This window comes from Somniosus microcephalus, chromosome 7, assembly GCF_052327205.1.
Source record: "Somniosus microcephalus isolate GS21.2 chromosome 7, FLI_Smic_1.0, whole genome shotgun sequence".
Taxonomy (NCBI): Eukaryota; Metazoa; Chordata; class Chondrichthyes; order Squaliformes; family Somniosidae; genus Somniosus; species Somniosus microcephalus.
In genome coordinates, this window is record NC_140993.1 from 205,002,704 (window position 1) to 205,028,102 (window position 25,399).

General features: G+C 53.1%; 1 protein-coding gene across 5 annotated transcripts in view; it reads right to left on the bottom strand.

Moving 5' to 3' along the window:
- vps41 (VPS41 subunit of HOPS complex) overlaps positions 1 to 25,399 on the bottom strand; it is a 278,435-nt gene that overhangs the window by 107,661 nt on the left and 145,375 nt on the right. For all 5 annotated transcript variants that reach the window (XM_085993373.1, XM_085993371.1, XM_085993375.1 and 2 more), the window contains one exon: positions 24,410 to 24,475. In XM_085993373.1, coding sequence (XP_085849499.1) covers positions 24,410 to 24,475 — 66 coding nt within the window. The remainder of the gene's footprint in view (positions 1 to 24,409; positions 24,476 to 25,399) is intronic.

Sequence of the window (25,399 nt, forward strand, 5' to 3'; positions counted from 1 at the left end):
CTGGGGGGAAGAGAGAGCGCGCGCGACTGGGGGGGGGGGGGGAAGAGAGAGAGAGCGACTGGGGGGGGAAGAGAGAGAGCGCGACTGGGGGGGAAGAGAGAGAGCGACGGGGGGAAAGAGAGAGAGCGACGGGGGGGAAGAGAGAGCGACGGGGGGGAAGAGAGAGAGCGACGGGGGGGAAGAGAGAGAGCGACGGGGGGGGAAGAGAGAGAGCGACGGGGGGGGAAGAGAGAGAGCGACGGGGGGGAAGAGAGAGAGCGACGGGGGGGAAGAGAGAGAGCGACGGGGGGGAAGAGAGAGAGCGACGGGGGGGGAAGAGAGAGAGCGACGGGGGGGAAGAGAGAGAGCGACGGGGGGGAAGAGAGAGAGCGACGGGGGGGAAGAGAGAGAGCGACGGGGGGGGAAGAGAGCGACGGGGGGGAAGAGAGAGAGCGACGGGGGGGAAGAGAGAGAGCGACGGGGGGGAAGAGAGAGAGCGACGGGGGGGAAGAGAGAGAGCGACGGGGGGGAAGAGAGAGAGCGACGGGGGGGAAGAGAGAGAGCGACGGGGGGGAAGAGAGAGAGCGACGGGGGGGAAGAGAGAGAGCGACGGGGGGGAAGAGAGAGAGCGACGGGGGGGGAAGAGAGAGAGCGACGGGGGGGAAGAGAGAGAGCGACGGGGGGGAAGAGAGAGAGCGACGGGGGGGAAGAGAGAGAGCGACGGGGGGGAAGAGAGAGAGCGACGGGGGGGAAGAGAGAGAGCGACGGGGGGGAAGAGAGAGAGCGACGGGGGGGGGAAGAGAGAGAGCGACGGGGGGGGGAAGAGAGAGAGCGACGGGGGGGAAGAGAGAGAGCGACGGGGGGGAAGAGAGAGAGCGACGGGGGGGGAAGAGAGAGAGCGACGGGGGGGAAGAGAGAGAGCGACGGGGGGGAAGAGAGAGAGCGACGGGGGGGAAGAGAGAGAGCGACGGGGGGGAAGAGAGAGAGCGACGGGGGGGAAGAGAGAGAGCGACGGGGGGGAAGAGAGAGAGCGACGGGGGGGAAGAGAGAGAGCGACGGGGGGGAAGAGAGAGAGCGACGGGGGGGAAGAGAGAGAGCGACGGGGGGGAAGAGAGAGAGCGACGGGGGGGAAGAGAGAGAGCGACGGGGGGGAAGAGAGAGAGCGACGGGGGGGAAGAGAGAGAGCGACGGGGGGGGAAGAGAGAGAGCGACGGGGGGGAAGAGAGAGAGCGACGGGGGGGAAGAGAGAGAGCGACGGGGGGGAAGAGAGAGAGCGACGGGGGGGAAGAGAGAGAGCGACGGGGGGGAAGAGAGAGAGCGACGGGGGGGAAGAGAGAGAGCGACGGGGGGGAAGAGAGAGAGCGACGGGGGGGAAGAGAGAGAGCGACGGGGGGGAAGAGAGAGAGCGACGGGGGGGAAGAGAGAGAGCGACGGGGGGGAAGAGAGAGAGCGACGGGGGGGAAGAGAGAGAGCGACGGGGGGGAAGAGAGAGAGCGACGGGGGGGAAGAGAGAGAGCGACGGGGGGGAAGAGAGAGAGCGACGGGGGGGAAGAGAGAGAGCGACGGGGGGGAAGAGAGAGAGCGACGGGGGGGAAGAGAGAGAGCGACGGGGGGGAAGAGAGAGAGCGACGGGGGGGGAAGAGAGAGAGCGACGGGGGGGGAAGAGAGAGAGCGACGGGGGGGGAAGAGAGAGAGCGACGGGGGGGGAAGAGAGAGAGCGACGGGGGGGGAAGAGAGAGAGCGACGGGGGGGGAAGAGAGAGAGCGACGGGGGGGAAGAGAGAGAGCGACGGGGGGGAAGAGAGAGAGCGACGGGGGGGAAGAGAGAGAGCGACGGGGGGGAAGAGAGAGAGCGACGGGGGGGAAGAGAGAGAGCGACGGGGGGGAAGAGAGAGAGCGACGGGGGGGAAGAGAGAGAGCGACGGGGGGGAAGAGAGAGAGCGACGGGGGGGAAGAGAGAGAGCGACGGGGGGGAAGAGAGAGAGCGACGGGGGGGAAGAGAGAGAGCGACGGGGGGGAAGAGAGAGAGCGACGGGGGGGAAGAGAGAGAGCGACGGGGGGGAAGAGAGAGAGCGACGGGGGGGAAGAGAGAGAGCGACGGGGGGGAAGAGAGAGAGCGACGGGGGGGAAGAGAGAGAGCGACGGGGGGGAAGAGAGAGAGCGACGGGGGGGAAGAGAGAGAGCGACGGGGGGGAAGAGAGAGAGCGACGGGGGGGAAGAGAGAGAGCGACGGGGGGGAAGAGAGAGAGCGACGGGGGGGAAGAGAGAGAGCGACGGGGGGGAAGAGAGAGAGCGACGGGGGGGAAGAGAGAGAGCGACGGGGGGGAAGAGAGAGAGCGACGGGGGGGAAGAGAGAGAGCGACGGGGGGGAAGAGAGAGAGCGACGGGGGGGAAGAGAGAGAGCGACGGGGGGGAAGAGAGAGAGCGACGGGGGGGAAGAGAGAGAGCGACGGGGGGGAAGAGAGAGAGCGACGGGGGGGAAGAGAGAGAGCGACGGGGGGGAAGAGAGAGAGCGACGGGGGGGAAGAGAGAGAGCGACGGGGGGGAAGAGAGAGAGCGACGGGGGGGAAGAGAGAGAGCGACGGGGGGGAAGAGAGAGAGCGACGGGGGGGAAGAGAGAGAGCGACGGGGGGGAAGAGAGAGAGCGACGGGGGGGAAGAGAGAGAGCGACGGGGGGGAAGAGAGAGAGCGACGGGGGGGAAGAGAGAGAGCGACGGGGGGGAAGAGAGAGAGCGACGGGGGGGAAGAGAGAGAGCGACGGGGGGGAAGAGAGAGAGCGACGGGGGGGAAGAGAGAGAGCGACGGGGGGGAAGAGAGAGAGCGACGGGGGGGAAGAGAGAGAGCGACGGGGGGGAAGAGAGAGAGCGACGGGGGGGAAGAGAGAGAGCGACGGGGGGGAAGAGAGAGAGCGACGGGGGGGAAGAGAGAGAGCGACGGGGGGGAAGAGAGAGAGCGACGGGGGGGAAGAGAGAGAGCGACGGGGGGGAAGAGAGAGAGCGACGGGGGGGAAGAGAGAGAGCGACGGGGGGGAAGAGAGAGAGCGACGGGGGGGAAGAGAGAGAGCGACGGGGGGGAAGAGAGAGAGCGACGGGGGGGAAGAGAGAGAGCGACGGGGGGGAAGAGAGAGAGCGACGGGGGGGAAGAGAGAGAGCGACGGGGGGGAAGAGAGAGAGCGACGGGGGGGAAGAGAGAGAGCGACGGGGGGGAAGAGAGAGAGCGACGGGGGGGAAGAGAGAGAGCGACGGGGGGGAAGAGAGAGAGCGACGGGGGGGAAGAGAGAGAGCGACGGGGGGGAAGAGAGAGAGCGACGGGGGGGAAGAGAGAGAGCGACGGGGGGGAAGAGAGAGAGCGACGGGGGGGGAAGAGAGAGAGCGACGGGGGGGGAAGAGAGAGAGCGACGGGGGGGAAGAGAGAGAGCGACGGGGGGGAAGAGAGAGAGCGACGGGGGGGAAGAGAGAGAGCGACGGGGGGGAAGAGAGAGAGCGACGGGGGGGGGGGGGGGGGGAGTGGGGGCTGGGGGGGAGGGGAGGGGGGGGAGTGGGTGTGGAGGGGGGGGGAGAGGGAGTGGGGGGGAGAGGGAGGGGAGAAGTGAGGGAAGGGGGAGGAGAGGGGGGAGGGGGAGGGGGAGGGGGGGAAGGGGAAGGGGGAGGGAGGAGGGGAGGGAGGAGTGGGGGAGGGGGGCGATGAGGGGGAGGGAGGAGGGGGAAGGGGGGGGAAGGGGGAGGGAGGAGGAGGGAGGGGGAGGGAGGAGGGGAAGGGGGAGGAGGGAAGGGAGGGAGGGAAGGGGAGGGAGGGAAGGGGCAGGGGAAAGGGGGCGGGGGCGGAGGGAAGGGGGGGAAAGGGGGGTGGGGAAGGGGTGTGGTGGGGTGTGGGGGGGGAGATAAACTTCAAGTACAGGAAACTTTGTGCTATCTGGCACCCACCCTCTCCATAGTTAATGTTGAGAGATACAGAGATTCTTATCTCCGTATTTGACAACAAACACTGTTGCTTAGCAACAGCTTCTAAACACTCGGGTGTGGCCCTAAACCTCTGCAGCTAAAGCTGTTGCTATAGCTACAGACCTTGCACAGCTTGACTGTTGAAACAAAGGAAAATAAACAAAGAATAAAAAACGGCTGCTGATTTTTGTGGTGGCTCCAGATTGCCGGATAGCTCACCTCCGGATAACACAAAGTTTCCTGTACTTAAGAACATTTTTGGTAAATCTTTCTATAACATACACTTTACAACCTCACCAATCTTTTTATTAAAAAAGGGGTGCTCACCTCTCAGTGTTGTACCACAAACAATGGCCGCCGCTTGCTTTTCAGTTGGAAAGATTAGGCCCCGCCCACACAGTCAATTGTCTGTCACAGACACAGATTTGGAGCACAGAAGCCCCACCCACTATGTTCCTGTACTAAGATGGCCACGCATGCACTCTGTTACACACTGAATCAAAATGGCGTCGCACTGAAACTTTTCGCCCTCCTTGACAAAGATGGCTGCCGTTAACCTGGGGCTGTCTGCAGAAGAAATTTCCTCAGCTGCAAACCCAGGATCTTCAGATTATTATTCGGGGCTTGCGACCTACCTCAGTTGCTTATGAAGCCTCCCCACCTACTGACCCTGGGAATGGAGCTGAGGCAGCACACCCTCTCTCCTCTGCCAGTGTTTGTCTCTGCCTAGGCCGGGAGCCTGGGTCTAGAGTTGCACTGCTGGCAGTTGGAGAAGCCTAGGCCCCGGGCCTGGAAAAACGGTGAAAGGTAGGAGAATTATAGAGGTTAGAGAAAAGATTTACAAATTAATTAACTTTTTTTAAAAACCAATGTGTGTTTTAAAAGCAACTTTTTTTTTCTCCTGGAAATACAGATTTGAAAAGAAACACGCAGAAAGCGGGAAAAAGAAATGAAAAGTTTAGAATCAAGATGGCGGCGACTCACCTCGGTTCAGAACGATAAGGCCCGCCCACACACGCACCGATTGGCCGACCGTCAGGTCACCGAAGCGTAGGATTGGTCAATCGTCCCGTCACTCGACTGTAGGAGGGCCCGGCCGCACGCGCCAGGAACCCGCCGTACGATTGGTCGACCTCGACGTCACTCGATGCTAATGAGCGAATAATGAACGGAATGTTGAACCTTTTTTTGGATACCGCGGGCGCAATTTTTGTCTGGCCGAAACATTAATACGCTTAGGACGGTTCTGGAATCGTCAGCTTTCTTTCGACGTAACACACGTGTAGGTACGCTCTATAACTTTCGAGTTTATTCAATACAGACAGACGGCATGACAGACAGAAGAACCGCGATAGATAGATAGATAGATAGATCGATAGATAGATGCCGGTTTGCAAGCTGGCAGAAACACCATGTCAGATCCAATCAATAAGAAGCAAGGTGCAGATGTCAACTAAAAGTCAAGGTTCGATTAAGCAATGTTGTCAATTCCTGTACCCTTCACATAAAATATGGTTTCATTAAACTACCACAGTAAATGTGAACAGTACCCATGGATTGGAGGGTAGCTAATGTTACCCCACTATTCAAAAAAGGTGGTAGAGAGAAAACGGGGAATTACAGACCAGTAAGCCTGACATCGGTAGTGGGGAAAATGCTAGTGTCCATTATAAAAGATGTAATAGCAGAGCACTTGGAAAACAGTGACAGGATCGGACAAAGTCAACATGGATTTACAAAAGGCAAATCGTGCTTGACTAATCTACTGGAATTTTTTTGAAGATGTAACTAGTAAAATAGATAAGGGACAACCAGTGGACGTGGTGTATTTGGACTTTCAGAAGGCTTTCGATAAGGTCCCGCATAAGAGATTAGCGTGTAAAGTTAAGGCACATGGGATTGGGGGCAAGGTATTGACTTGGATAGAGAACTGGTTGGCAGACAGAAAGCAAAGAGTTGAAATAAACGGGTCTTTTTCCAAGTGGCAGGTAGTGATTAGTGGGGTACCGCAGCTATTCACAATATATATTAATGATGATCTAGACAAGGGAACTAGATGCAATATCTCCAAATCTGCAGACGACACAAAGCTGGGTGGGCGTGTGTGCTGCGAGGAGGATGCCGAGAAACTACAGGATGATTTGGACAGGTTGGGTGATTGGGCAGAAGCATGGCAGATGCAATATAACGTGAATAAATGTGAGGTTATCCACTTTGGTGGCAAAAACAGGAAGACAGATTATCTGAATGGCAATAGATTGGGAGAAGGGGAAGTGCAACGAGACCTGGGTGCCCTTGTGTACCAGTCGCTGAAGGTAAGCATGCAGGTGCAGCAGGCGGTTAAGAAAGCAAATGGCATGCTGGCCTTCGTAGCGAGAGGGTTTGAGTACAGGAACAAGGATGTCTTGCTGCAGTTGTACAGGGCCTTGGTGAGACCACATCTTGAGTATTGTGTGCAGTTTTGGTTGCCTTATCTGAGGAAGGATGTTCTTGCCATGGAAGGAGTTCAGCGAAGATTCACCAGGCTGATACCTGGGATGGCAGGAATGACGTATGAGGAGAGATTGGGACGATTGGGCTTGTACTCGCTGGAGTTTAGAAGAATGAGAGGGGATCTCATTGAAACTTATAAAATTCTGACAGGACTGGACAGACTAGATGCAGGAAGGATGTTCCCGATGGTCGGGGAGTCCAGAACCAGGGGTCACAGTCTAAGGATAAGGGGTAGGCCATTTAGGACAGAAATGGAGGAGGAATTTCTTCACCCAGAAAGTGGTGAACCTGTGGAATTCTCTACCACAGAAGGCAGTAGAGGCCAATTCATTACATATATTCAAGAAGGAGTTGGGTATATTTCTTAAGGCTAAAGGGATCAAGGGGTATGGGGAGAAAGCAGGGACCGGGTACTGAATTTGGATTATCAGCCATGATCACATTGAATGGCGGAGCAGGCTCGAGGGGCCGAATGGCCTACTCCTGCTCCTATCTTCTATGTTTCTATGTTAAATACCCTCCGCAACTCAGAAAATCTGCAGATTCATCCTGTTTTCCAGTCTTTTAAGTTGTGAAAAAAGTCTTTATCAATTGATCCTGCGTGACACAAGGGCAACAATAAGGCTTCCTCAACTCTCAAGCCAATTGATGTGCCTTCAATAACCACAAAACTAGAAGTTATAAACTTTAACAAGTTGGCTTTTAATCACTAAGATCAGAGCTAACATCGCAACACACTGACTGGCTCGCAGGAATGAGTCATAAAGATCCTGGGATCTTTATGTAAGAGAAGTCAGGGGTGGAGCCAAGAGCCAAGACCTGGAACATTCCAGGTTAGTCAGGAAAGAGGAAGTGAAACTATACACCGTGTGGGGGAGGGTAATATACATGAGTGCAAAACGAATACAGGCAAGCCAAACACATTTCATTACATTCACCCCTTCTTTAGATTTAGTCCATCGGGGTGATGTTTCGTAAAAGTTGGTATAAGTGAGTCTGTCAGGAGGTTTTGCGGTTCTCAGTGATCGGCGCAAAACCGGCTGGGGTGCCTCTAGGGGAGTGGATTCTGGTTCCTCCGCTGTCCGGGCCTCCGCAGTGTCTTCCAGGTTATCTGCAGTGTCCTCCAGGTTAAAGTTGGGTATTGATACCTCTGGGCATCCTGTCTCTTTTTGGTGTAGGTCTTCCTCGGGTAGTCTCTCATCGTTCTCTCCGCTCCCCGAGGGAGCGAGGTCTTTTATGGAAACAGTGTCCTCTCGCCCGTCAGAGTATTCGATATAGGCGTACTGAGGGTTTGCATGGAGGAGCTGTACCTTTTCCACAAGGGGGTCCGTTTTATGGCCTCTCACGTGCTTCCGCAATAGTACTGTCCCCGGAGACGTCAGCCACGCGGGTAGAGATATGCCCGAGGTAGATTTCCGGGGGAAAACGAACATCTTTTCGTGAGGGGTAGCGTTAGTGGCTGTACATAACAGAGACCTTATGGAGTGGAGCACGTCTGGGAGGACTTCCTGCCAGCGGGAGGTCGGAAGGCCTTTTGACTTTAAGGCTAACGTGACAGCCTTCCAAACAGTAGCATTCTCCCTTTCCACTTGCCCATTACCCCGGGGGTTGTAGCTAGTGGTTCTGCTCGTGGCTATCCCCTTTGAGAGCAAGAACTGGCGCAGTTCGTCACTCATAAATGACGTCCCCCTATCGCTGTGTATGTAGTTCGGCATGCCAAACATGCAGAATAGATTACCGAGACACTTGATGGCACTGGTCATGTCTGGGCAGGGAATGGCGAAGGGGAAGCGGGAATATTCATCGATGATATTGAGGAAGTATACGTTACGGTCGGCAGAGGGAAGGGGTCCCTTGAAGTCCAGACTTAGGCGCTCGAATGGCCGTGTGGCTTTGATAAGGTGTGCACGGTCAGGCCTGTAGAAACGAGGCTTGCATTCCGCACAGATGCGGCAGGCTCTGGTCATTGCCCCGACCTCCTCGATGGAGTGGGGCAGATTGCAGGACTTTATAAAATGGTATAGTCGGGTGACCCCTGGGTGACAGGGGTCTTTGTGGAGACCCTGTAATTTGTCCGTATGAATGCTAGCACACATTCCCCGCGATAGGGCGTCTGGGGGTTCATTAAGGGCTCCCGGCCTGTACATAATATCATAGTCGAACGTGGCTAGTTCGATCCTCCACCTGAGTATTTTGTCATTCTTGATTTTCCCCCTTTGTTTGTTATTAAACATGAAAGCCACCGACCGCTGGTCGGTGAGCAGGGTGAAATGTTTGCCGGCTAGGTAGTGTCTCCAGTGCCGCACTGCCTCCACTATAGCCTGTGCCTCCTTCTCGACAGAAGAGTGCCTGATTTCAGATCCCTGAAGGGTTCGGGAGAAGGCGGCCACAGGTCTCCCAGCCTGATTGAGGGTCGCAGCTAAAGCAAAGTCTGACGCATCGCTTTCGACTTGAAAGGGAATGCTTTCGTCCACTGCACACAGTGCAGCCCTTTCAATGTCCTGTTTGATACTGGTGAAAGCCTCCCGAGCTTCAGCTGATAGTGGGAAGGACGTCGATTTAATGAGGGGTCGGGCCTTATCAGAGTAATTGGGCACCCATTGGGCATAATACGAAAAAAATCCCAGGCACCTTTTTAAAGCTTTGGGATTGTGTGGCAGGGGCAGTTCCTTTAGGGGGCGTAATCGGTCAGGGTCCGGTCCAATTACCCCATCTTCCACCACACAGCCAAGGATACAGAGACGGGTTGCGTTGAAGACACATTTGTCTTCGTTGTAGGTTAGATTCAGCTTTAGGGCAGTTTTTTAAAATCTCGCAAGATTTAGATCGTGGTCTTGCTGGTTGTGCCCGCAGATAGTGACATTGTCCAGTAAGGGGTAGGTAGCTTGTAGTTTATTCTCGTCAACCATGCGGTCCATCTCATGTTGGAAGACCGAGACCCCATTTGTTACCCCGAAGGGCACTCTGAGAAAATGGTAGAGGCGTCCGTTCGCCTCAAAGGCGGTGTATGGGCGGTCCTCCGTTCTAATGGGGAGCTGGTGATACGCGGATTTGAGGTCGATAGTCGAGAAGACTCGGTATTGCGCGATCTGGTTGACCATTTCTGATATGCGGGGTAAAGGGTAGGCGTCCAGCTGGGTATAAATATTAACAGTCTGGCTGTAGTCAATTACCATCTGTTTCTTTTCGCTATTTTTAACTATGACTACTTGGGCACGCCACGGACTGGTACTGCATTCAATAATGCCTTCCCGCAGGAGTCTGTCCACTTCCGCTTTGATAAAGTGTCTGTCTTCCAGACTGTACCGTCTACGTTTGGTCGCTATGGGCCTACAATTCGGAGCGAGATTAGCGAATAAAGAGGGCGGGCTGATTTTTAAGGTTGATAGGCCACAGACTGTGAGTGGCGGCTGGGACCCGCCATATGCTAGCGTGACACTTTCGTGGTGGCACTGGAAGTCCAGGCCCAAGATTACATTAACACAGAGTTCGGGCATCACGAGGAGTTTAAAATCCTTGTAGTCCGTGCCTTTTACAGTCAGTGTTACCACACAGTAGCCCCAAATGTCCGAAGTGTGGGGCTTAGCAGCCATAGCAATTCTGCTCCGTGTAGGGGTTACCGTTAATGAGTGCTGCCGTACCAGGCTAGGGTGGATAAAACTCTCGGTACTCCCACAGTCAATTAAACATTTAGTTAAATTCCCGTTTACCTGTATGTCCATCACGGATTTTGTCAACGGGTGTGGCCTGGATTGATCCACCGTGATCGAAGCCACTGTTGGGCCCTGGGTGGCCGTTGAGTCGGGAAAAGATGGCGGATCCCAAGATGGCGGCCCGCACGAGGCGGTGAGGGAGTTGGAAATCGGATTACCCCTGCAGACTTTGCTAAAATGTCCCTTTTTCTTACATTTGAAGCATGTAGCGTTCTTCGCTGGGCATCGTTGTCTGGGGTGCTTGGCCTGGCCGAAGTAGCATTTCGGGCCTCGAGACATTGCCGCTGTAGTAGGACTCCTGGGTGAACTTCTGTGTGGGGACTCCGGCGGTGTAGAGCTGGTCTGAGACCTGGATGGGGAAGATGGCTGATTCCAAGATGGCGGCCCGCTCGGCGAGCACGAGGCGGTGAGGGCCGCATGGCTGGAAGAATAAGAGTCAGAGTTTTTCTGTGCCACGTCCAGCGATCGTGCAGTGGCCACTGCCTTTTTTAAGTCCAGGGCCTCCTTCTCCAGCAGTCTCTGCCGGATATAATTCGATTTGAGGCCCGTGATGAAGGAATCGCGGACCAATTCGTCAGAGTACGCGTTGGCCGTCACGGCCTTGCAGTTGCAGTCCCGGACCAAGTCCTTTAGGCCCTGTAAGAAATCGTCCATCGATTCCTCAGGTCGCTGCCTGCGTGTAACCAGCAGATGTCTGGCGTACACTTCGTTTACTGGCCTCTGGTATTGGGCGTTCAGGATAGTGATGGCCTCCGTGTAAGAGGTGGCGTCCCGGATGAACGAATAAATCCGATGATTAACGCGAGTAGTCAGTAGACTCAGTTTATCTACCTCGCTAGCGGATGAGGCCCTCGCAAAGAGTTCGAAGCATTTGAGCCAGTGTCCAAATTGATTTGATGCTTCAGCAGAATGTGGATCCAAGTCCAGACGCTCTGGTTTTAGGAGTCGATCCATCCTAGTATTCTTTAGTGATTAAAATTGATGTGCCTTCAATAACCACAAAACTAGAAGTTATAAACTTTAACAAGTTGGCTTTTAATCACTAAGATCAGAGCTAACATCGCAACACACTGACTGGCTCGCAGGAATGAGTCATAAAGATCCTGGGATCTTTATGTAAGAGAAGTCAGGGGTGGAGCCAAGAGCCAAGACCTGGAACATTCCAGGTTAGTCAGGAAAGAGGAAGTGAAACTATACACCGTGTGGGGGAGGGTAACATACACGAGTGCAAAACGAATACAGGCAAGCCAAACACATTTCATTACACCAATTCTATCAGCTTTTCAACTACAGCAACTTGCGTCATACTGCACTTTTAATGTAGCCAGTGTCCCAAGGCATTTCACAGAGATAGAAGTGGATGATGGAATGATTGGGAGAGCCAAAGGACTGGTCGTAGAGACATTCATTGGGGAGGTTTTTAAAAGGTGTGGAGAGGGATTGGGAAGACAGCTGAGAGTACAGAGCCAAGATAGATGAAGGGCCTGTGACTGAAAGAGGGAGGGTGCAACCAAAGGAAGCCAGAGTTGGAAGAGTAGAAGCACGTACTTGCTCTGGAGTCGGTCACTGATGGAGGGAAGATTTCCAAATGAGGACGACAGAATTTTGAACTTTGCGAAGTCATTAGAGGCAAGCATGGACAGGGATGGTAAGTGAGTGGGACAGGATGCAGGCAGTGGAGTTCTGCATGAGTTGATATTTATGTAAGGTGAAGGTCAGCAGGCCTGTCAGCAATGTTCCCTCTAGGCATAGGAAAGGTCCTGCGCAGGCCACACACCGGCATTAACATTGTAAATACCGCACATGCACTGAAATTTAAAGGGGCCGTGCATTAAAAGAAGCAGGCCGCACAGAACAAAGCACAGCTTACAGGGACATTGCCCATCAGCGGAAAACTTCTGAAGGCTAGGGGCAACAAAGAGGGTTTTTGGCAGTGGAGTGTGAGGCAAGGATAGAGGTAGTTAATGCTGCAAGGAAAAATAACTTGCATTTATATAGCGCCTTTCACAACCTCAGAACGTCCCAATGCACTTTACGGCCAATATTACCAGTCAAATTGAGTTTTTCTTACAATATAGTAGTTTTTTCTTGTCTGTCTGGCATGTTACTTAAACCAGTTGAGTCTTTAATCAGTTTGTTCTGCTATGTCCCTGTGGTAAACCACTGTTATTGTTGTTCACCGTTGTTGTTGTTGCACACTGTTGTATCTAGGCATGCCTCAGCTTGCCTCTGCTGGCTCCGCCCCTGGCTCCACCCACAGGCCCAGGTATAAAGGTGACTGCTCTGCAGCCCCCCGCTTTCTTGGAAACCAGTCAACCACAAGAGGCATGCTCTGTTCTTTGTTAATAAAAGCCTTTTAGTTACTCTCCTAACTCTCCGTCTTTTATGAGTAATTGATAGCGCATCAATTTTATTAACAAAAACAAAATATGTCGGCACCAAACGCTGAGCAGCAGGAAACGACGGCACCAAACGCTGAGCAGCAGGCGCTGCAGCAAACGACGGCACCAAACGCTGAGCAGCAGGCGCTGCTGCATGCCCTCAGACCAACATGCCTGGACCTAGACCCTCAAGAGGCGGGTGTGGTAAACCACTGTTGTTGTTGTTACACACTGTTGTACCTATGCATGCCTCAACATGTCTCGGCTGGCTCCACCCACAGGCCCAGGTATAAAGGTGATTGACCTGCAGCCCCCTGCCTTCTTGGAACCCAGTCAACCACGAGAGGCATGCTCTGTACTTTGCTAATAAAAGCCTTTAGTTACTCTCCTAACTCTCCGTCTTTTATGAGTAATTGATAGCGCATCAATTTTATTAGCAAAAACAAAATGTCGACAAACGCTGAACAGCAGGCTGCTGCACCAAATGCTGAGCAGCAGGCTGCTGCACCAAACGCTGAGCAGCAGGAGCTGCTGCGAGCCCTCAGACCAACATGCCTGGACCTAGACCCTCAAGAAGCGGGTTCGGCTACCAAATTCGCGCATTGGCTGCGTTGCTTCGAGGCCTACCTGCAAGCCTCAACTGTGACCCTGGACGAAAACAAGTTGGAAATCCTGGCCTCAAAGGTGAGCCACCAAGTTTATACAATAATCCAGGACGCGACATCGGATCTCTTTGGCTTCCAAAGCCCAGTCAGCGGATGTCAGTGGCTACTGTGTAGTGACCCTTTCAGTAAGGGGCACAGAATACAAAAATTTTAAACTCCTGGTCCTGCCCCATCTTTGCGCTGCCGTTCTACTGGGGTTGGATTTTCAGTGCCACCTTAAAAGTGTCACATTAGCGTACGACGGACCCCTCCCCCCAGTCACAGTCTGCAGCCAGCAGCTTTTAAATCGCCCGCCGCGCACCATTTGCAGCCTCTCCACCCTTAAAGTCCCCCCCCCCCCGCCCCTCCTTGTTCGCTAACCTCACCCGCGACTGTAAGCCCATCGCTACCAAAAGCAGGCGTTACAGTGCCGGGGATAGGAGCTTCATTAAATCCGAGGTAGCAAGACTCCTGAAGGAAGGGATTATTGAAAGTAGCACCAGCCCATGGCGAGCACAAGTGGTGGTAGTGAAGACTGGCGAAAAACAGCGCCTAGTTATTGACTACAGCCAGACAATCAATCGCTACACCCAGCTAGATGCATACCCACTCCCCCGCATATCTGACATGGTCAATCAGATAGCACAATACCGGGTGTTCTCGACGATTGATCTGAAGTCAGCATACCACCAGCTCCCCATCAGGGCTGAGGACCGCCAGTACACAGCTTTTGAAGCCGACGGTCGTCTCTACCACTTCCTCAGAGTTCCCTTCAGCGTCACCAACGGGGTTTCAGTCTTCCAACGGGAGATGGACCGGATGGTTGACCAGAACGCGCTCCAGGCCACTTTCCCCTATCTAGACAACGTCACCATCTGCGGCCGCGACCAGCAGGACCATGATGTTAATCTAGAGAAACTCCTCCGTACGGCCCAGCGGCTGAACCTAACATACAACAAGGACAAATGTATGTTTCGTACCAAGCGCCTTGCCATTCTTGGCTGTGTAGTGGAGAACGGAGTCATCGGCCCCGACCCCGACAGGATGCTCCCCCTTATGGAGCTCCCCCTCCCCCACTGCCAAAAAGCACTGAAGAGATGCCTAGGGTTTTTCTCGTACTATGCTCAGTGGGTGCCCAACTATGCGGACAAAGCCAGACCCCTCATCAAGTCCACCTCCTTCCCCCTGACAGCAGAGGCCTGTGCAGCCTTCACTCATAAAAGGAGATATTGCGAAGGCCACAATGCACGCAGTGGATGAGTCCATCCCTTTCCAAGTGGAGAGCGACGCATCCGACTTTGCCCTAGCTGCAACCCTTAACCAGGCGGGGAGACCCGTGGCCTTTTTCTCAAGGACCCTCCAGGGCCCCGAGATTCGACACTCCTCTGTCGAAAAGGAGGCCCAGGCCATTGTGGAAGCTGTGCGACATTGGAGGCACTACCTGGCCAGAAAACGATTTACCCTGCTCACTGACCAGCGTTCAGTAGCTTTTATGTTCAATAATAAGCAGAGGGGCAAAATCAAGAACGACAAGATCTTGAGGTGGAGAATCGAACTCTCCACCTACAATTACGATATCAATGAGCCCCCAGATGCCCTATCACGTGGTACATGCGCCAACGCGCAGGTCGATAGAATGAAGACCCTCCACAATGACCTCTGCCACCCGGGGGTCACCAGGTTTTTTCACTTCATCAAATCCCGTAACCTGCCCTACTCCATCGAGGAGGTCAGGACCATGACCAGGAACTGCCAAATCTGTGCCGAGTGCAAACCGCATTTTTATAGGCCAGACAGAGCAAGCCTGATCAAAACCACGCGCCCCTTTGAACGGCTGAGCGTCGATTTTAAAGGGCCCCTCCCCTCCTCCGACCGCAATGTGTACTTCCTCAACATTAATTGAGGAGTACTCCCGTTTCCCGTTTGCCATCCCTTGCTCAGACATGACCAGTACCACGGTCATTAAATGTCTGAATGACCTCTTCGCCTTGTTCGGTTTCCCTAGCTATATTCATAGCGACAGGGGCTCATCCTTTATGAGCGACGAACTCCGGCAGTACCTGCTCTCGAGAGGTATCGCTACAAGCAGGACCACCAGCTACAACCCCCGGGGAAATGGCCAGGTGGAAAGGGAGAATGCGACGGTCTGGAAGGCAGTCCTTTTAAACTTGAAATCTAAGGGCCTTCCGACCTCTCGCTGGCAGGAAGTCCTCCCTGCGGCGCTCCATTCCATTCGGTCACTGCTCTGTACAGCCACCAATGCTACCCCTCACGAGAGAATGTTCTCCTTCCCCAGGAAGTCCACATCGGGGATCTCGTTACCGACATGGCTGACTTCTCCAGGACCCGTCCTACTGCGGAAGCACGCGAGGTCCCATAAGACGGACCCCCTGGTCGAGAGGGTGAGTCTCCTCCATGCCAACCCTCCGTATGCTTACGTGGTGTACCCGGACGGGCGGGAGGACACTGTCTTCCATAAGAGACCTCGCACCTTCGGGTGCTCCCGAAACACCCCCCTCGCCACCCACCACTACCCACGCCTACCCCCAGTACGCTTACGTAGCGTACCCGGACGGGCGGGAGGACACAGCCCCCACACGAGATCTCGCACCTTTGGGTGCCCCTGAAACACTACCATTGCCATCCACCACTACCCAACCCCGCTAGACGGCATGCCGCAGCCCCAGGACCCGTCATTGACCACCCAACCACTCAATGAGACGCCAGACTCAATGTTGGATGCTGCACCATCACCGCCGCCACCACGACGATCAGGACGGCATACAAGGCCACCTGATAGACTTACTTACACGAACCTTTAGTACACTTCACCCCGCCGGACCCAATTTTAAACAAGGGGTGAATGTGGTAAACCACTGTTGTTGTTGTTACACACTGTTGTACCTATGCATGCCTCAACATGTCTCGGCTGGCTCCACCCACAGGCCCAGGTATAAAGGTGATTGACCTGCAGCCCCCTGCCTTCTTGGAACCCAGTCAACCACGAGAGGCATGCTCTGTACTTTGCTAATAAAAGCCTTCAGTTACTCTCCTAACTCTCCGTCTTTTATGAGTAATTGATAGCGCATCAGCGGGTTCGTCTACCAAGTTCGCACAATGGCTGCGTTGCTTCGAAGCTTACCTGGAAGCCTCAGCCGTGACACTAGGTGGAAACAAACTAAAAATCCTGGCCTCCAAGGTGGGCCACCAAGTCTACACGCTCATCCAGGACGCGACTACCTACACGGCGGCTATCGATCTGCTAAAAGGACAAAACACACGCCCGGTAAATACGGTTTATGCCAGACACCTCCTGAGATCCCGCAAACAGCAGTCCGGGGAATCGTTGGAGGCATTCCTACGGGCACTACAGATACTCGGCCGAGCCTGCGATTGTAAAGGGGTATCGGCCGCGACACACGCGGAGGGACTTATCCGAGACGCTTTCGTTGCGGGCCTCAAATCCGACTACACCCGGCAGAGACTGCTGGAGAAGGGCGAAATCGACCTGAAGGCGGCAGTGTCCCTCGCGCTCTCGCTAGACGCGGCCCACCGGAATATGGACGCATTCTCCCCTAACTGCTCCGCACCGTGGACGCCGCAACCTTGGGTCATGGGACCCCCGGCACCGACTGCTGCAGCGATGTCCAAGGGCCCGAAATGTTACTTTTGTGGCCAGGCAAAACACCCCAGAGCACGTTGCCCAGCGAAAAACGCTACCTGCTCTGGCTGCGGGAAGGACACTACGTCAGCGCCTGCAAAGGTAAAACCGCTAACGCCAGCAGCGCCGCGTGTGAACCGTGGGGGCAGCCATCTTGTCCGCCATCTTGGACACCTCCAGCCGCGTGGGGATCGGGATCATGGGCGCAGCCATTTTGTCCGCCATCTTGGACGCCTCCAACTCCAATCGCGGGTGACCCGGACTCAACCACCGCCTCGTCTGACGACCACAGCGACTCGCTCGACCATACGCTGGCCTCCGTGACGCTGGACCAATCTCTCCCTCACCAACTGTCCAGGTCCATGATGGACATTACGGTAAACGGCCGCGCCACTACCTGCCTTTTCGACAGCGGGAGCACGGAGAGCTTTATCCACCCCAACACGGTGCGCGGTTACTCTCTCCCGGTCCTGCCAACGCGCCATCGGATCTCTATGGCTTCCAAATCCCATTCAGCAGACGTCGGTGGCTACTGTGTAGTGACCCTTTCAGTAAGGGGCACAGAATACAAAAATTTTAAACTTCTTGTCCTGCCCCATCTCTGCGCTGCTGTCCTACTGGGGTTGGATTTTCAGTGCCACCTTAAAAGTGTCACATTAGCGTACGGCGGACCCCACCCCCCACTCACAGTCTGCAGCCGGCAGCTTTTAAATCGCCCGCCGCGCACCATTTGCAGCCTCTCCACCCTTAAAGTCCCCCCCCCCCCCCCCGCCCCCTTGTTTGCTAACCTCACCCGCGACTGTAAGCCCATCGCTACCAAAAGCAGGCGGTACAGTGCCGGGGATAGGAGCTTCATTAAATCCGAAGTAGCAAGACTCCTGAAGGAAGGGATTATTGAGGGTAGCACTAGCCCATGGCGAGCACAAGTGGTGGTAGTAAAGACTGGCGAAAAACAGCGCCTAGTTATTGACTACAGCCAGACGATCAATAGCTACACCCAGTTAGATGCATACCCACTCCCCCGCATATCTGACATGGTCAATCAGATAGCACAATACCGGGTGTTCTCGACGATTGATCTGAAGTCGGCATACCACCAGCTCCCCATCAGGGCTGAGGACCGCCAGTACACAGCTTTTGAAGCTGACGGTCGTCTCTACCACTTCCTCCGAGTCCCCTTCGGCGTCACCAACAGGGTTTCGGTCTTCCAAAAGGGAGATGGACCGAATGGTTGACCAGAACGCGCTGCAGGCCACCTTCCCCTATCTAGACAACGTCACCATCTGCGGCCACGACCAGCAGGACCATGACGTTAACCTAGAGAAATTCCTCCGTACGGCCCAGCGGCTGAATCTAACATACAAGGACAAATGTATGTTTCGCACCACGCGCCTCGCCATTCTTGGCTGTGCAGTGGAGAACGGAGTCATCGGCCCCGACCCCGACAGAATGCGCCCCCTTATGGAGCTCCCCCTCCCCCACTGCCAAAAAGCATTGAAGAGATGCCTAAGGTTTTTCTCTTACTATGCTCAGTGGGTGCCCAACTATGCGGACAAAGCCAGACCCCTCATCAAGTCTACCTCCTTCCCCCTGAAAGCAGAGGCCTGTGCAGCCTTCACTCATAAAAAAAGATATTGCGAAGGCCACAATGCACGCAGTGGATGAGTCCATCCCTTTCCAAGTGGAGAGCGACGCATCCGACTTCGCCCTAGCTGCAACCCTTAACCAGGCGGGGAGACCCGTGGCCTTTTTCTCAAGGACCCTCCAGGGCCCCGAGATTCGACACTCCTCTGTCGAAAAGGAGGCCCAGGCCATTGTGGAAGCGGTGCGACATTGGAGGCATTACCTGGCCGGAAAACGATTTACCCTGCTCACTGACCAGCGTTCAGTAGCTTTTATGTTCAATAATAATCAGAGGGGCAAAATCAAGAACGACAAGATCTTGAGGTGGAGAATTGAACTCTCCACCTACAATTACGATATCTTGTACCGGCCCGGGAAACTCAATGAGCCCCCAGATGCCCTATCACGTGGTACATGCGCCAACGCGCAGGTTGATAGACTGCAGACCCTCCACAATGACCTCTGCCACCCGGGGGTCACCAGGTTCTTCCACTTCATCAAATCCCGTAACCTGCCCTACTCCATCGAGGTGGTCAGGACCATGACCAGGAACTGCCAAATCTGTGCCGAGTGCAAACCGCATTGTTATAGGCCAGACAGAGCAAGCCTGATCAAGGCCACTCGCCCCTTCGAGCGCCTGAGCGTCGATTTTAAAGGGCCCCTCCCCTCCTCTGACCGCAACGCGTACTTCCTCAACATAATTGATGAGTACTCCCGTTTCCCATCCCGTGCCCAGTACCACGGTCATTAAATGTCTGAATGACCTTTTCGCCTTGTTCGGCTTCCCTAGCTATATCCATAGCGACCGGGGCTCATCCTTTATGAGCGACGAACTCCGTCAGTACCTGCTCACGAGAGGTATTGCTACAAGCAGAACCACCAGCTACAACCCCCGGGGGAACGGCCAGGTGGAAAGAGAGAACACGACGGTTTGGAAGGCCGTCCTCTTAAACTTAAAATCTAAGGGCCTTCCGACCTCGCGCTGGCAGGAGGTCCTCCCTGCGGCGCTCCACTCCATTCGGTCACTGCTTTGTACGGCCACCAATGCCACCCCCCATGAAAAAATGTTCACTTTCCCTAGGAAGTCCACATCGGGGACCTCGCTACCGACATGGCTGACGTCTCCAGGACCCGTCCTACTGCGGAAGCACGTGAGGTCCAATAAAACGGACCCCCTGGTCGAGAGGGTGTGAGCCTCCTCCACGCCAACCCCCAGTATGCTTATGTGGCGTACCCAGACGGGCGGGAGGACACAGTCTCCATACGAGACCTCGCACCTTCGGGTGCCCCGGAGACACTACCATTGCGGGAGGACACAGTCGCCATACGAGACCTCGCACCTTCGGGTGCCCCTGAAACACTACCATTGCCATCCACCACTACCCACAACCCAACCCCGGTAGACGGCATGCCGCAGCCCCAGGACCCATCATTGACCACCCAACCACTCAATGAGACGCCAGATTCAACGTTGGATGCTGCACCATCACCGCCGCCACCACGACGATCAGGACGGCATACAAGGCCACCTGATAGACTTACTTACACGAACCTTTAGTACACTTCACCCCGCCGGACCCAATTTTAAACAAGGGGTGAATGTCATAAACCACTGTTATTGTTGTTCACCGTTGTTGTTGCACACTGTTGTATCTAGGCATGCCTCAGCATGCCTCTGCTGGCTCCGCCCCTGGCTCCACCCACAGGCCCAGGTATAAAGGTGACTGCTCTGCAGCCCCCCGCTTTCTTGGAAACCAGTCAACCACAAGAGGCATGCTCTGTTCTTTGTTAATAAAAGCCTTTTAGTTACTCTCCTAACTCTCCGTCTTTTATGAGTAATCAGTCCCCTACTCTAATATTCAGGAATCTTCCATGGTTCAGTGCCAAGGTACTCAATATTTAGCCAAAATATAACACTAAAAATATGTGCATTTTTCTAATGGTTTCTATAGTTTTCATATACAAAGAAAGAACTTATATTTATATAGTGCATTCCACGACCTCAGCTCATCTAAAACTCTGCTGCCTGTATCCTGTCCTAGTCAAGTCTCCCCTGTGAATTAACCCCATCCTCCCTGACCTATATTGGCTCCCGGTCCCTCATTACAACAGTGACTCCACTTCAAAAGTACTTCATTGGCTGTAAAGCGCTTTGTGATGTCCGGTGGTCGTGAAAGGCGCTATATAAATGCAAATCTTTCTTTCTCTTATGCCTCAAATTTAAAATTCTCATCACGGTTTTAAATCCTTTCATGGTCTCAACCTTCCCTATCTCTAATATCCTGAGAACCATCCCCCCTCGCTGCCGAACCCTCCATTCCTGTGACTAGCATCTTTTGCATCCCCCCTCCCTTAGTCCAACCACAAACAGCCATGCGTTCGGCCGCCGAGGTCAGTTGCAATCTTTAATTCTCTCTTTAAGCCCTTCTGTCTCTCCACCTCCCTCATCTCCTTAAAGACCCTTTTTAAAATGCACTCTTTGACCAAGCTTTTGGTCACCTTTCCTAATCTCTCCTCCTTTGACTCTGTTTTTCCTTACACCCCTGTAAAGCGTCTTGGGTATGTTTCTGTTAAATGCGCTATATAAATGCAAGTTGTTGTTGGTTCGCTCCTTGACAGACTAAAGGAAGAATTACGAATAATGTGAACTTATTTCCTTCAATAATCTTCTAACTAAGCAGAATGTGGATTTTAATGAGATGCAACGTGCATATTTTGTGTTATTATTTTATCTGCATATACTTCGTGCAAAAAGTTACACAAAGTTTTTTTTAATTCACTCCTGGGATGTGGGCGTCGCTGGCAAGGCCAGCATTTATTGCCCATCCCTAATTGCCCTTGAGAAGGTGGTGGTGAGCCGCCTTCTTGAATCGCTGCAGTCTGTGTGGTGAAGGTACTCCCACAGTGCTGTTAGAGAGGGAGTTCCAGGACTTTGACCCAGCAACGATGACGGAACAATGATATATTTTCAAGTCAGGATGGTGTGTGACTGGGAGGGTAACTTGGAGGTGGTGGTGTTCCCTTGCGCCTGCTGCTCTTGTCCTTCTAGGTGGTAGAGGTCGCAGGTTTGGGAGGTGGTGCCGAAGAGGCCTTGAAGAGTTGCTGCAGTGCATCTTGTAGATGGTACACACTGCAGTCACGGTACGCTGGTGGTGGAGGGAGTGAATGTTTAAGGTGGTGGATGGGGTGCCAATCAAGCGGGCTGCTTTGTCCTGGATGGTGTCGAGCTTCTTGAGTGTTGTTGGAGCTGCACTCATCCAGGCAAGTGGAGAGTATGCCATCACACTCTTGACTTGTCCCTTGTAGATGGTGGAAAGGCTTTGGGGAGTCAGGAGGTGAGACGCTCGCCGCAGAATACCTAGCCTCTGGCCTGCTCTTGTAGCCACAGTATTTATGTGGATGATCCAGTTTCTGCTCAATGGTGACCCCCAGGATGTTGTTGGTGGAGGATTCAGCGATGGTAATGTCATTGAATGTCAAGGGGTGGTGGTTGGACTCTCTCTTGTTGGAGATAGTCATTTCCTGGCACTTGTGTGGCGCGAATGTTACTTGCCACTTATCAGCCCAAACCTGAATGTCGTCCAGATCTTGTTGCATGTGGGCATGGACTGCTTTATTATCTGAGGAGTTGCAAATGGAACTGAACACTGTGCAGTCATCAGCGAACATCCCCACTTCTGACCCTATGATGGAAGGAAGGTCATTGAAGCAGCTGAAGTTGGTTGGGCCTAGGACACTGCCCTGAGGAACTCCTGCAGCGATGTCATGGGGCTGTGATGATTGGCCTCCAACAACCACAACCATCTTCCTTTGTGTTAGGTACGACTCCAGCCAGTGGAGAGTTTTTCCCTCGATTCCCATTGACTTTGATTTTACAAGGGCTCCTTGAAGCCACACTTGGTCAAATGCTGCCTTGATGTCAAGGGTAGTCACTCTCACCTCTCCTTTGGAATTTAGCTCTTTTGTTCATGTTTGGGCCAAGGCTGTAATGAGGACTGGAGCCGAGTGTTCCTGGCGGAACCCAAATTGAGCATCGGTGAGCAAGTTATTGTTAAGTGGTGCTTGATAGCACTGTCAAGGACACCTTCCATCAGTTTGCTGATGATTGAGAGTAGACAAAAGCAAAATACTGCGGATACTGGAAATCTGAAATAAACACAGATAATGCTGGAAATACTCAGCAGGTCAGGCAGCATCTGTGGAGAGAGAAATAGAGTTAACGTTTCAGGTCGATGACCTTTCTTCAGTTCTGATGAAAGGTCATCGACCTGAAACGTTAACTGTTTCTCTCTCCACCGATGCTGCCTGACCTGCTGAGTATTTCCAGCATTTTCTGTTTTTATTGAGAGTAGACTGATAGGGCAGAAATTGGGCAGAATCGATTTGTCCTGCTTTTTGCAGACAGGACATATCTGGGCAGTTTTCCCACAATGTCGGATAGATGCCAGTGTTGTAGCTGTACTGGAACAGCTTGGCTAAAGGCGCGGCTAGTTCTGGAGCACAAGTCTTCAGCACGACTGCCGGGATGTTGTCAGGGCCCATAGCCTTTTCTGTATCCAGTGCGCTCAGCCGTTTCTTGATATCACATGGAGTGAATCAAATTGGCTAAAGACTGGCTTCTGTGATGGTGGGGGCCTCAGGAGCAGACCGAGATGGATCATCCACTCAGCACTTCTGGCTGAAGGTGGTTGCAAACGTTTCAGCCTTGTCTTTTGCCCTAGGGTGCTGGGCTCCTCCATCATTGAAGATGGGGATGTTCATGGAGCCTCCTCCCGTTAGTTGTTTAATTGTTGTTTAATTGTTCATCATTCACGACTGAATGTGGCAGGACTGGTTGGTTGAGGAATCACTAAGCTCTGTCTATCGCATGCTGCTTCAGCTGTTTAGTATGCATGTAGTTCTGTGTTGCAGCTTGCCCAGTTTGACACCTCATTTTTAGGTATGCCTGGTGCTGCTCCTGGCATGCTCTTCTGCACTCCTCATTGAACCAGGGTTGGTCCCCTGGCTTGATGGTAATGGTAGAGTGAGGGATATGCCGGGCCCTGAGGTTACAGATTGTGATGGAATACAATTCTGCTGCTGCTGATGGCCCACAGCGCCTCATGGATGCCCAGTTTTGAGTTGCGAGATTTGTTCTGAATCTATCCTATTTTGCACAGTGGTAGTGCTACACAACACGATGGAGGGTGTCCTGGGTGTGAAGACGGGACTTTGTCTCCACAATGCCTGTGCGGTGGTCACTCCTTCTAATGCCGTCATGGACAGATGCATCTGCGTCAGGTAGATTGGTGAGGACGAGGTCAAGTCGGTTTTTCCCTCGTGTTGGTTCTCTCACCACCTGTCGCAGGCCCAGTCTGGCAGTTATGTCCTTCAGGACACGGCCAGTAGTGGTGCTACTGAGCCACTCTTGGTGATAGACATTGAAGTCCCCCACCCAGAGTAAATTCTGTGCCCTTTTTATCCTCAGTGCCTCTTCCAAGTCGTGTTCAACATGGAGGAGTACTGATTCATCAGCTGAGGGTGTGCGGTAGGTGGTAATCAGCAGGAGATTACCTTGACCATGCTTGGCCTGAAGCCATGGGACTTCATGGGGTCCAGAGTCAATGTTGACAACTCCCAGTTGCTTAATTCAGCCATCCATACCAAAAGGTCAACTATCCTGTGCAAAATCGAAGGTATAATTACGTGACTTGCATCCCGCCATTTCTGCCTTACCAATCTCTCCCTTTTAAAACCTGCTAATGATGCTCCTCTTCCACCAAGCATCTGCCCCATCCTTACCTTCTTTCTTACCCCATTGCCCGTTTTTACATAATGTGTACTATATAAATGCCAGTTGTTGCTGTTGCATGGCAAGTAACAATGGCTACACTTTAAAGCGCCTGTTAAGTTAACTGGACAAAGAAATTACACGTCTGATATTCAGTTGTTCCTGACACATTTTGTAGAATTCAGAGATAGATCAACAAGCTTACCTTGTTTGCCCCTGTGATGAACTGCTTGCTGCTGGATCTGCCAAACTGTGGGTGAAGTGCCACTATCTAAAATAAAAATGAAACAAAATCAAACTGAGAATGGCTAATAGTACTTGCATTGTACACTTTTTAGTTCCTTCTCGGGATGTGGGTGTCGTTGGCAAGGCTGAGATTTATTGCCTGTCCCTATCTACCGTGAGAAATTGGTGGTAGGTCACATTCTTGGACCACTGCAGTTCACGTGGTGAAGGTTCCCCCACAACGCTGTTAGGTAGGGAGTTCGCAGAATGACTCAGCCTTAGCCAGACAAAGATTGTCTGCAATTAGTTGGCTGCTCCCTCCAGTATCTCCTTAGACTCGTATTTCCAATAGCTCTCCCGTGGAGTCCTCTGTACATCCCTCCGTGCTGGAGTTAATGGACTGCAATTACGGCAGAAAACACTATCTGCCTCACTACATCCACTTGGGAGCATCAGGATCAATGTATCTGTGAAGTTTATATCATGCGTACAGAATGTTTATGGGTTTTAACTCCCCAAATTTGTTTTCTGCAGTCCCCACTGAACAATAATTTTTTTCCCCTCGACAAATTTTGAATGAGGGGCTGCCAAGAAAAGCAGTAAAAATCGAAATGTCACTTGATGGTTCATTTGTAAAGCAGAATACAGAGTGACAACTTATATATCGTTTATAAGTAATCCTCCGCACTACACACTTCCCTCAGCTACCACATTTTCAGACAATGCGTGTGCGGTCAGGGGTAGGCGACTGTTGCACTGCAGGAGTTGCTGTTAAATCCATGCAGCAAGCAGGTGGTTTGTGAAACAAACTTAATCTACTTACGTGACCAATTACTGTTGCACGAGTTATGTATATGAGCAGGAGACTTATGTTTACAGAATTTTCTGGAATTAGTCACTGAATTACAACCTTTTTCTGTTACTACACAGTGGTTACAAATTAGCTCTGCTTCAATAGATTTTCAGCTTT